A 12,859-nucleotide genomic window follows, 5' to 3' on the forward strand; every position below is an offset into this window, starting at 1 on the left:
CACTTTGTAGACCAGGCTGGCCTCAAACTCAGAAATCCGCCTGCCTCTGCCTCCCAAGTGCTGGGATTAAAGGCGTGCACAACCACGCCCGGCTGGTTCTAAGGTCCTTGAACCCTTTCATTAACTTGTATAATGACTGGAAGAACAGTTCAGCTCTGTCTCCCCAAACCTAAAGAAACCCAGTGTTTGAGGCAGGCAAACAACCTGTCTGATTCCAAGAGGCATTTACAGGGAAACTCATCCTACAGCCTCTCAGAAATGAGGGCGAGGGAAGTTCAGGCAAGAACTGCACTAGGAGACCCTCACCTGCTAGATCAAATCAGACAAACATAACAAAGGTCGGTGAGGGTGTGGAGGAGCCACTGAACCCTCATGCTGTTCTGGGTAAAACGGCAAGTGGTACAAACACTCTGGCACACTGGTACCTTCTTAGTTAAAAACACATCTACTCTAACTCACAGAGTCTATAGAGCTGTTTTATCTGCTGAACTTTAGAATCAGTGGCAAACAACCATTAGAAAATGTAATGGTTTACTAAAAATGACCCCAAGGCTCATAAAAAGTGGTACTGTTGGGAGGTGTGGCCTTGTTGGAAGAAGTGTGTCACTTGGAGATTGTTTTGGGATTTCAGAACCCTAAGCCAGGTCCAGTGGCACTCTCTCTTTCTGCTGTCTGACTAGTAAGATGTAGAAATCTCAGCTATCTTCCCAGAGCCACGTCTGCCTGCATGCCATGACAGTGATGGACTCAGCCTCTGAACTGTAAGCCAGCCCCAACTAAATGCTTTCCTCTATAAGAGTTGCAATGGCCGTGGAGTCTCTTTGCAGCAATAAAATCCTGAGATGGAGACCACCACCAGGATCTATTTAAAGTTAATATAATTGACTCCCAAGAGGTCTTGTACATTTTGAATGTGAGCCGGGTGTGGTGGCGCACACCTTTAATCCCAGCACTCGGGAGGCAGAGGCAGGCGGATTTCTGAGTTCGAGGCCAGCCTGGTCTACAGAGGGAGTTCCAGGACAGCCAGGGCGATACAGAGAAACCCTGTCTCGAAAAACCAAAAAAAAACAAAAAACAAAAAAAAAACAAAACATTTTGAATGTGGTGTTTACTGTTAATCATCAAATTGATAGAATCTGGAATTATTTAGACAGTGGCTCTCTGGCACGCCTGTAGGAGATTTCTTAATTATACTGAGGAGGGAAGGACCCACCCACTGTGGGTGGCACCATTCTCTGGCTGGGAAAGAATAAACAGATGGATGACCTGAGCTACAACAGACATTTACTGCTCTTTTTCCTGACTGCAGATGGGATGTGCCTAGCTCCTGTCACTTTGGCTTCTGCACAAGGATGGACAAGACCCTTGAACTGGGAGCCAGAACACACCCTTCCTCCCTTATGTTGCTTTTGTCAGAGCAACAGGAAAGGGAACTAAGACACTGAACTCTTGTTATTTTCACACCATAGCCCTTAGTGTCTTGGTCATTTGCTCTAAGAAACAAAACTAAAGCACTCAACTCTTCCTGAGTGATGTCAAAGTGATGGGCTGCTGCTTGTGGCCGTATAGGTTAGCTCTTGCACAGTTCTGAGGAGTGTGTGCAACTCATACTGACTTAGCTCAATGGAAAATTCATTGCTGCTCAGGTTTCTGTGGAACTCCCCAAAAAGGAGATGGGAGAAGCAGACATATCCCTTCTTAAGGCATCTTGATACACACTTTGTAAAAGCTCTAAGAAAGTGACAAACATGACCTCGGTGACCATGCAGAGCACTTTTATAAAAATAATAAAGTTTGCAGCTAAGGCGATCACTCAGTCAGTAATGTGCTTGCCACACAAGCACCCATCTCATAAAACCCAGGCATGACGGCGTGTTTGTAATCCAAGGACTGGAGAAACAGAGACAGGCGACTCTTTAAGGTTTGCTACCTATAAGTTAGCCTGGCTGAATTGTCAAGTCTAGATAAAAGTGAGAGACCCTGTTTCAAAAGAGCAATGTGAATGATGTCCTGAGAAATGACACCCACAGTCTGCCTGTCCTTTATTCACATACTCACATGTGTGTACATCTCCATACATACTGGTATGCATTAATATGTATGCACACATACATATATACACACAGAAGGAAAAAAAGAAGACACCTCCACATTACCCAATATCCAAAGAAGGCTTACAATGTCACTGCTCAAGAATTAGATCATGAACTTGCTTCTAGCACACATAGAAGAATCCAGCTCCTCCTGGACTGCTGCCGACAGACATATCCACTCATCATTCCACACCTACCTCTGCCAGGGCTTTTGCCGAAGCCCTGCTATGGCACTCAGACATCTAGGGCTCTGGACACTGGAGTTTGGGGACATTCATTTCCTAGGGATTCTCCACTGTGTACAGCAAGGGAAGTCAAGGCTATCCCTGTTGCTGACATAAGAGGTTCAGCTAACCATTACTCTTCAAAAATCCTTCTCATGAATGAAATTTCCTGTACCAAGCCTCTTCAATTACTTTAGTTAACGTGAAGTCACAGACAGGACTCCTCTTGTGTAACAAGCTTACAGTGTGCACGTGTGTGTGGCATGCATGAAGCACACACACACACACACACAGAGAGAGAGAGAGAGAGAGAGAGACATGTACGTACATTCTAGAAATTGAACCCAGAGCCCAGAGCTCACATATGTTCCACAAGTCTCTAAGTCTCTACCACTAAGTGACACACCCAAGTCCCTACAAACATAGTTTGAAGGAGAATTACTCTCACTCAGTATGACCATAATCCAAGTTAGTTCTCAAATGAGAGAGTTTTCTTTTTTTGTCTCCAACATACTTTCTGATTGAGATATAATTCACACCATAATTCATTCATCCTTTGAAATGTCCACTTCTTGGGTTCAGTATGCTCATGGCTGTGTAATCATCTGAAGTGGAAACTTAAGAGTTCTTTGGAGGGGGCTGGAGAAATGGCTCAGTGGTTCAGAGCACCGACTGCTCTTCCACAGGTTCTAAGTTCAGTTCCCAGAAACCACATGATGGCTCACAATCATCTGTAATGGGATCCAATGCCTTCTTCTAGTGTGTCTAAAGACAGCTACAGTGTACTCACATAAATAAAAATTTAAAAAATTAAAGAGTTCTTTGGAAAGTCGTTTTGCTGGGGCAAACATGTGAAGGAAGGTTTCACTGAAGCAGACACAGGAGAGAGGGCTTCTGCTAAAGCAAGCCCATGTGATGAAAGATTCTTTGCTAACAACATGCATGTATTAGTCCACCTTACACTGCAGAGTTGAGCTGCATTTGTTGAGATGCCATAGAGAGAAATGCACCAAAAAACTGGTGGTGTACTGCAGTTTGTTGCTGCTTCTGAGGACTCGGGCTGATTGAATGCACGTGCTGAGGCAAGGCACATGGAGGACACGTGATGTTTAGAGGGTATAAATAGGACTCTACAGAGTCACACACACACAGAGAGAGACAGAGAGAGAGAGAGACAGAGAGAAAGAGAGAGAGAGAGAGAGAGAGAGAGAGAGAGAGCAAGCAAGCAAGCAAGCGAGTGAGCTTGGCTTGCTGGTACAGCTAGCTGTGCAATACTTGTGGGAACATTTTAAATGTTAAATAAAAATAGAATAAATGTGAACTTCTTCACCAAATACTTTAGAAGGAGCACAGATAAGCTGCTCTGATAGCCAAAGAAGAAAATTTAAAAGACTGCAACTAAGTGACAGATCAATCTGTATCTATGAACATACACATACACACACACACACAGACATACACACACACATACACACACACACACGGACACACACACATACACACACACACACGGACACACACGGACATTCACACATGCACACACAATGCAGTTCTACCCAGCATAAAGCAAGACATTCTGCCAAGCGAACAGATCTAGAGCACATCATATTAAGCAAAACAAGTCAGACCCAGAAAGATAATTATCATGTTTTTTTTCATATGCTGATTCAAGACTTTTCTGTCTTAGTTAGGGTTTCACTGCGGTGGACAGACACCATGACCAAGGCAACTCTTCTAAGGACAACATTTAATTGGGGCTGGCTTACAGGTTCAGAGGTTCAGTCCATTAGCATCAAGGCAGGAACGTGGCAGCTTCCGTGTAACTAAGAGTTCTACCTCTTCATCTGAAGACAGTTAGAAGAAGACTGACTTCCAGGCAGCTAGAAGGAGCGTCTTAAAGCCCATGCCCAGTGACACACCTACTCCTACAAGGCCACACCCACTCCAACAGGGCCAAGCATATTCAAACTCCCACAGCTTCAAAATATATAAAGTGGTGAATGTGACATGATAGTGTGAGGGAGACAGACTGTAGGGGATGAGGAGACAAGAGGAGGCAGCACAGAGAGGACAAGGAGGATAGGACTGAGGTAAACTACAATGACAGAGATGTGGGAAAGTGTCATTAGACAGCCTAGTATTCTGTAGATTAATTAAAAAGTTCAAAGCTCAAAATATAACGTTAAAACCGCAGGGATAAGAATAAATTCATGGATGGGGCTGGTGAGATGGCTCACTGGTTATGAGCACTGGCTGGCCTTCCAGAGGTCCTGAGTTCAATTCCCAGTACCCACATGGTGGCTCATGACCATCTATAAGGGAATCTGACACCCTCTTCTGGCATGGGGATGTACATGCGACAAAGTACTCAAACATAAATAAATTTTTAAAAAAATTTTTTTTGTTGTTTGGTTTTTCGAGACAGGGTTTCTCTGTATAGCCCTGGCTGTCCTGGAACTCACTCTGTAGACCAGGCTGGCCTCGAACTCAGAAATCCGCCTGCCTCTGCCTCCTGAGTGCTGGGATTAAAGGCGTGCGCCACCACTGACTGGCTCAATGTATTCTTTTTAAAAAATTTTATGCCGGGCATGGTGGCGTATGCCTTTAATCCCAGCACTCGGGAGGCAGAGGCAGGCAGATTTCTGAGTTCGAGGCCAGCCTGGTCTACAGAGTGAGTTCCAGGACAGCCAGGGCTACACAGAGAAACCCTGTTTCGAAGAAAGAAACAAACAAAAAAGAAAGAATACATTGACAGGGAATAAATCCACACTGAAGTTGTTTTTTGTTTTTTTGTTGTTTTTTTTTGTTTTTGTTTTTTCATCTTCCTATTCTGCAGATCTGGGATCAACGCAGGGCCTGTCCATGCTAGGGCTAGATAAGTGTTCTATCACTGAGCCATAGGTCCCTTAACCAATTGAGTTAAATGTAATTTCAAATCAGTAGCCCAGTCACATCCTCTAGTCTCTTAGAGAACGTCTTCGGAGATCTAACCAAGTTCAGACTCCTGGTTTTGAACAAGGATTACAAATAAACACTAGGGTAGCTTACCAGTAGGATGAGATGCAAATGCCAGGAGTACCATGCTGAAAAACAAAACAAACAGAAAACACAGCAGAACAGTTAAGAAAGCTCTCTTCAGCACACACCCAACACCTAAAACTGCATTTAAAAAAATGTAGTTTCACCAGGTAGAGTTACCTGGAAGGAAGCTGACTGCCCTCACTGGTCTTTCTGCTTGAACCCAGATCCTGGCTGAGAATCTTTGGGAATGGCGTATGACCTGGCAAGAGGGCTGTGGTGGTTTGAACAGGTTGGGCACCCATAGTCTCATGTGGTTAAATGCTTGTAGCCTTGTTGGAGTAGGTGTGGCCTTGTATAAGGGGGTGTGTCACTCTATGGGTAGGCTTTGATGTCTCCTAGGGTTAGGGTCTGCCCAATGTGGAATTCTAGCCTCCTCCTGGTTGGCTGCCTGCAGTAGACAGTGTCTTCCTGGCTGCTTTTGGATCAAGATGTAGAACTTTCAGCTCCTCCAACACTATGTCTGCCTGGGTGCTGCCATGCTTCCTACCCTCAGAAACTGTAAGCCAGCCCCAATTAAGTGACAGTTGCCATGGTCATGGTGTCTGTTCACAGCAATAAGTCCTAACTAGGACAAGGATGCATGCTTGGGACAAGAGTTTTATGTCCCTCCTTCAGTTATTACTTTCCTTGGCCCTGGCTGGCCCTATTATAATGTTCATTTAACTTATAATGACTATTTGAAAGCTAAATAAAGCAAGTTCCAAATTTCAAGTAGATTGCAAGCTAAAAGCTAGCTGTTAGATGTGAGCTGGATGTGATATTTTTGTCATGAGATGAGCTATGTAAAAAGTAGTTAGATTTCCAACTGACTCACTCACAAATTTATCCATCTTCCCACTGCATAGCCAAAGATTACCTGAGCCAACGCTCACTAGATGGCAGGTGGTGAGGAATGTGAAGGAGGGCTTCTCTGATGTGGCCATACTCCATCTTGGCACTACATCCTTCCCTCTGGAACTCCTCCATTTCCTTACACTCCCACTGCTCCCTGAGCCCAGATTCAAAGGGCTGGATCCCCACCTTCTGCAGCTTCTAGCAGAACTCAGACATCCAGCAACTGATGTAATTATAGGGTAGGAATAAAACATGCTAAGTTTAGGAGTTGCGTTTACAGGTATAGGAAGGCCTGCTCGAGTTCTAACCAGGCTTTAGGACAGGAGAGTCCAGCATCTTGGCTCATATCACAATCTCCAAGGATGGCATCCTGGCATCTCTGGTTTTCCAGAGTCAAGTTGAACCTAGGGCTCCGTGATGCTAGTCATGCTAATGAGCTGTATTTTAAGCCCTGCCTTGTGTTTTTGAGTTTTTAAAACTAGGATTTTTTAGAACAGCAGAGGTAGGAAGAGAGAAGGTTTCTGAGAGAGGGAAAGGGTATAAGCCCTATGTCCCATTATTCAAGAACCTGTAGGTTTATAAAACAGGATTTACACATGGCCATAAATACACACACATATACACGCAAACACTACATGAGACTGTAGAATTGGCAAGGCCTAGTCCTCTGCATGGGCTCTGTGCATTTCTTCATATTCTTTAAGAGTATACCCTTCACTATTTTAACTTGTAGAACCTCTTTTGCTTATAAATCCAGGAGCATAAAAGTTATTGCTCCAATGGCAGGATATGGATACCCCCTTTTCTATCCCAAAGTGTCTTCTAGGCCCTGCCATGGCACCTCAAATACTATCAGGATCATTCTGTTAGGTTAAAAACAATCCAGGGTTGATTTTCCAATCCTTTCTTGCAACTTCCCAAAGCTAGCCGTACCCAATACTTGTGCTGTGGGGGTCACAAGCAGTCAGGCATGCAGCTGAGGCTCAATACGGGTTCTAACAGACTGAGTCACCTCTGAATGTATTTGTGGTAAGAATATGTCTGACAAAAAATATAACTTGAAACCCCCCAAATTATAAATTACATATAGTATAAAGAGGAAAATATACCAATATAAAATTATGCTAATATTTTTATTATGGTTAGCAGACCTTTTTAAAACCTACTTCTTGATGAAACATTTATTGAGTGCCAAATGTGTGTGGTATGTATGTGTATTTGTGGTGTGTATGTGTGTGTGTGGTATGTGATATATATATATATATAGTATGTTTGTGTGTATATGTGTGTGTGTGTGATCTGTGTCTCTGTGTCCCTGTGTATGGTGTGTGTGTATGTGTGTGTGTGATATGTGTGTGTATATGTAGTGTATGATGTGTGGGTGTGTGTATGCATGGTGTGTGATATGTATGGTATGTGAGGTGTATATATGTGGTGTGTGTGTGATCTGTGTCTCTGTGTATGGTGTGTGTGTGTGTGTGTGTGTGATGTGTGATTGTATGCATGTGTATATGTATGGTGTGTGAGTGTATGTGTGTGTATATGTGTAGTGTGTGAGTGTATGTGTGTGTATATGTGTGGTGAGTGAGTGTATGTATGTGTATATGTGTGGTATGTGAGTGTATGTGTGTGTATATGTGTGGTGTGTGGGGTATGCCTCTGTGTATGGTACTGAGGTGGGAATTGAACCTAACATGCCATGCTTGCATGGTAGGCAAGTGCTCTACTGCTGAGCCCTTACTTTTACTCTTGACTTTTAGAGATAAAGTCTTACTAAGTTGCTCAGGCTACCCTTGAACTCACCATGTAGCTCAGGACAGACCTTGAACTTGGGATCACCCTGCCTCAATCTCTTTAGCAGTTGAACATAGGCCTGAGACATTGAGCAGTGTTCTAGTATCAGAATGAAACAGTAAGTGGGACAGGAAGCATCTGCTCACAGGAAATACAGTGGGAAGATCCAGGGAGCTGTGGTCTCCGAACTCTAGCCTGCATGCTGCCTGCCCCACTGAGCCACCCCAGAGAATGCCCACCCATTTCTCATTGGCAGGCTTATGCATAATCTCAGAACAAGTAGAGAATGTGTTGGGAACATTACATTAATAACTCTGTATTTTATACACAGAAGAACTCAGATTAGAAGGATTCACAATACAAGGACACACTCATTTACTGCCTAAATTCCCCAAAATGCAGCTAGAAGGCACATATGTACTTAGAAGTTTCAGTTATTTGTAGCCCTCTAGCCAACCGTTCCCTGAACAATGCCACAGCCTTATTCATCTATCTGGACTGCAAGAACGTTCATCACTAGTTCCCTCCTTGCTTTTACCCTGTACCTTCTCACAGGGAAGAACCATATTTTATTTATCTCTGGGTCCCAAGCATACTGGTATAAGGCACACAACAGGTGCTCAAAATGGGTTCTGATTCAGTTAAGCACCTCTAGGGTTATCTGTAGTGAGAACACCCAAGAGTCAGAGTCAGGAGCAAATGCATTCTTGGTGAAGAAGGCTATCTTTCAAAGATAGAGAACCTTCCATCTGTGTATCTTGCTAAACACTGAGAGAGCAAAGGACTCTCTGCCCTGGCAGACAGTGCTCCAGGCAGGCCAAGACAGAACTATCTATTTATCCAAGCAGAGTGCAGGGTCCTAGATGTTGATTTCCCAGCATTAAGCAGCTGTGGCCAGCTGAAAGTGGTCCTCACTCTGATTCAGCTCTTCACCATTTTACTGATGAAAACATCTGGGCAGAGTCGGTGCTTCATGGGAGTCTGCCACGTCAGCCGGAAGTCCAGACTACAAGTGTCATAGGCAACGGACATCTCCCAGCAAAGGAGGGAGAGGGTAAAGAGCTGTGCTTGACAGAGACTCACTTCTCTATGTTGCTGTACCTTTGTTTGCATGGCATGTCTTCTGGGCAGAACTGCCTACTATGACCCAACATCTGGGGAAAAAACCCAATGCCCAGTGCATGCTGGATACTTTACCACTGAACGGTAGCACTGGGAAACATTTTTAAACAACAAGAACCATTGGCATTTTGGGGGAAAGTATCTTAAATCCCAGCCATTAGCTGGAAGGTAGAAACAGGCAGATCCCAGGGGCTCACTGGCCAGCAACCTAGCTGAGAAGGCAAGCTCTGGGTTCAGTGAGAGAGCATGCTTCACCCAATAAGGCAAACAACAAAGGGAGACACCAGACACAGACACAGACACAGACACAGACACAGACACACACACACACACACACACACACACAAACAGCACCAGCCAGTAGGTCTAAGCACAGCACAACTAATGATTGGGACTTTTTTGTCTGAGTACAAAGGCATCAAACAGCTGTGCTTAGGGTGAACTTTACATTAAACAGTGTTTGGGGGCTGGATGATCAAGTGGTTAGTGTGTTGAGTTCCTAGCACCCGTGTCAGCGCACTCACATATACTCACATATACTCACATATAACTCACATATACTCACATATAACTCACATATACTCACATATAACTCACATGTAACTCTGGCTCCAGATGTGACTTGTTTGTCCACTGCCAGTATTCTCATGTGTGTGCACATATGAACACACACATGACTAATTAAAGATCAAGATACTACAGGGTGTTATAATAACTGCTGGGTTGAGTTGTCCAACAGCAGTTTTCTCTGAAAATGGAGCTACAGTGAATGCTGAATGTTGTAAGTCAAGTAAGTCCATCAGAAACTGCCACAGCCAAACGCTATGGTGCATATCTAACCTGGTGCTCTCACTGAAAGTCTGTGTGCAGGCACACTCGGGTCCTCAGCAGCACTCTCTCAGTCAAGCCTGGAGTGCACAGCCTGAGGCTGCTGAAGCCCGAAAACATCCTGAGCTATCCCATATAGGGCAACCCCATCCTCTGCTGGCCACACACTGGAGCCATAAGTATGCCATACTTATTAAAATTTTATAAATTAAGCCTCAGACATGACTAACCACCTTAACAAATACACCATGAAAACAACTTTAGGTCTAGATTAAAATGTAGACTCCTGAGAATGTGTGAAGCTTAATATCAAAGAAATCTGGACTGAAGCTCTCTATTCTGTAACCTGAAGGGTGTGTGTGTGTAGGTGTGGGTGTGTGTGTGTATATAGTGTGGTGTGGTGTGGTGTGGTGTGGTGTAGTGTGGTGTGGTGTGTGTGTGTGTGTGTAGGTGTGGGTGTGTGTGTGTATATAGTGTGGTGTGGTGTGGTGTGGTGTGGTGTGGTGTGTGTGTGTGTGTGTATATAGTGTGGTGTGGTGTGGTGTGGTGTGGTGTGGTGTGGTGTGTGTGTGTGTGTGTATATAGTGTGGTGTGGTGTGGTGTGGTGTGGTGTGGTGTGGTGTGTGTGTGTGTGTGTGTTGTGTGAAGACTGGAGAGGTGAGGAGGATGATCAGATAAGACAGGTGTTAACAAGAGCCAAGCTCAGGGCTACTTGAATAAGGGATTCATGATTCAGTCCAGAAGCAAAGGTTTGGGCACTAGAAAAAATATCCCTCACCTTCCTGGGGAAGCATCAGACCCTCTGAAGCTCAAGGCTAAACAGACCCTTGCCAGGGTTAAGGGTAAAACAACCATTTGGATTCTTCAGATTATGATCAACACACAAAATTTAAACTTGCTCCTCTTAGCAGCCAAATTGCTTAAAATTCTATAATCAAACTACTGCTGGAAAACAATAACTTATCTGGAGGCAGAAGCAGGATACACATTATTCTTGAACACTGTAAATAATGTCTTACCTGAATATATAGTTTAAGTACTGCTGGTCAATGTCACTGAGAAATGAGAAAGAGAAAACTCATGAAATAATGGAAGTAAGTTTTAAGTCCATAAATGATCATTATCCTCTACTAATAAATTCTACCTCTAAGTTATTGATTTCATACATTATAAAAAGAGGAGTACTTCATATTTTAGTTCAATTTTTGTGATTTAACCTGAAATAACATTTTAAATTCCATACAAGTAATTGAACATGAAGTCTTTACTCCTACATTCTAGTCTCTTTGGTTCGGGAAGGTATCCTTCAGGTTCCAAAAGAGGGATGTGGACAGCAACCATGCCACAAAGCCTTTGACCTACAATCTGTGCTGCCAGCAAAATACTCTAGAGCAGTGGTGGCACAGACTTGTAGGTTTAGCCAGCCTAAGTCTGATGTGACTTTAGGCCAAGTCCATGAGATGGAACCTATGCCCAGCACTGCCTGGATAACAAGAACTAGAGACTAGGTGCCCAGAGACCTATGGCAAAGTCAAACACTGATCAAAAAAACAAAATAGAGGGGTTCTAATGATACTATACTATACTCCTAGATCAGTGCCCTGTGCAGCCATCATCAGAGAGGCTTCCTTTGAGGCAGATGGGGACAGATGCAGAGACCTACTGCCAGACGTTATTCGGAGAGAGAATCTAAACTTGAGGTTTCCATGAAATCCCTCCCCTCAGAGTTGAGAGAATCCTATGGAATAGGAGGCAGGAAGATTGTAAGAGTCAGAATAGAGGATATCAGGAGAACACAGACTCCTGAATCAACTAAGCACAGTGCATATGCTCTCACAAGAGACAAGCAGCAAGCACTGGGCCTTTGTGGGTCTACACCAGGTCCTCTATGAGTATATTATAGCTATGAACTGCAGTGAACATGCAGATCAAAGATGAAGAAATACAAATTCTAAACCTTTATTGGGGTTTAGCATCAATGGACCCATTCATTTTGAGCAGATGGTTGCTAGTTCAGTAAAATACCCATGTTGCCTGAGTCAACTGTTCCCTGTGTATGTATTGGCTACTCTCAGAGGAGGGTCAGCTATCAACTCTATTAACTATCGTGGATCATGGGACTCACTGGCTTCCAGGTCTGGCATTCTTAGCAGATGAAAATCCAGGCCAGCAAGATGGCTCAGGTGGAAGTGCAGCTCTGGGCCCTCAGTCTGCTCTCCACAGACAGAGAGATAGAACTGACAGAAGAGGAGAGAGCTGATTCCTAGAAGCTATCTTCTTGCCTCCACACTAACCATGGCATGGGCACACCTCACATATGCATGCCATATACACACAATAGGATTTCTTTGTAGAAAACCAGAATACTCAAATACATTCAAAGCTCAGCTAAAAACATTTATCTTAGTGTATGTTCAATGCCACATGGTAGATACTTAAGCTGTAAGAATCATATGCTATTTACCCAACCTCAAATTTAAGTGAGCATTTGTACACTTTGTGTGCCTTCATTTTTTTTTTTTTCTGGGATATGGGTTTTCCTATGAAGCCTTGAACGCTCAATCTTCCTGCCAAAGAGGAATTAATTACAGGTCTTCCCAAACACACCTGGCTCTGTGGCTTCTGGCTGCAGAAACATTCAAAGAACAAAAGGAAACCTGCGGAGTGAAATTCACAGGGACAGGGCCTACCACTTGGGGTTCACAGGGACAGGGTCTACCACTTGGGGGTTACAGGGACAGGGTCTTCACCTGGGAGTCACAGGGACAGGGCCTACCACTTGGGGGTCACAGGGACAAGGTCTACCACTTGGAGGTCATAGGGACAGGGTCTACCACTTGGGGGTTACAGGGACAGGGTCTTCACCTGGGAGTCACAGGGACA

The 12,859-nt window shown here is 44.0% G+C and overlaps 1 protein-coding gene across 2 annotated transcripts in view; it reads right to left on the reverse strand.

The window, feature by feature from the left end:
* The window catches only part of Tmem241 (transmembrane protein 241), a 127,017-nt gene that overhangs the window by 68,133 nt on the left and 46,025 nt on the right, over positions 1 to 12,859 (reverse strand). For both annotated transcript variants that reach the window (XM_021150584.2, XM_029472110.1), the window contains exons 10-11: positions 10,996 to 11,031; positions 5,366 to 5,400 (exon numbers count right to left, since the gene is read on the reverse strand). In XM_021150584.2, coding sequence (XP_021006243.1) covers positions 5,366 to 5,400; positions 10,996 to 11,031 — 71 coding nt within the window. The remainder of the gene's footprint in view (positions 1 to 5,365; positions 5,401 to 10,995; positions 11,032 to 12,859) is intronic.

Source organism: Mus caroli, chromosome 18, assembly GCF_900094665.2.
Source record: "Mus caroli chromosome 18, CAROLI_EIJ_v1.1, whole genome shotgun sequence".
In the NCBI taxonomy this organism is placed as follows: Eukaryota; Metazoa; Chordata; class Mammalia; order Rodentia; family Muridae; genus Mus; species Mus caroli.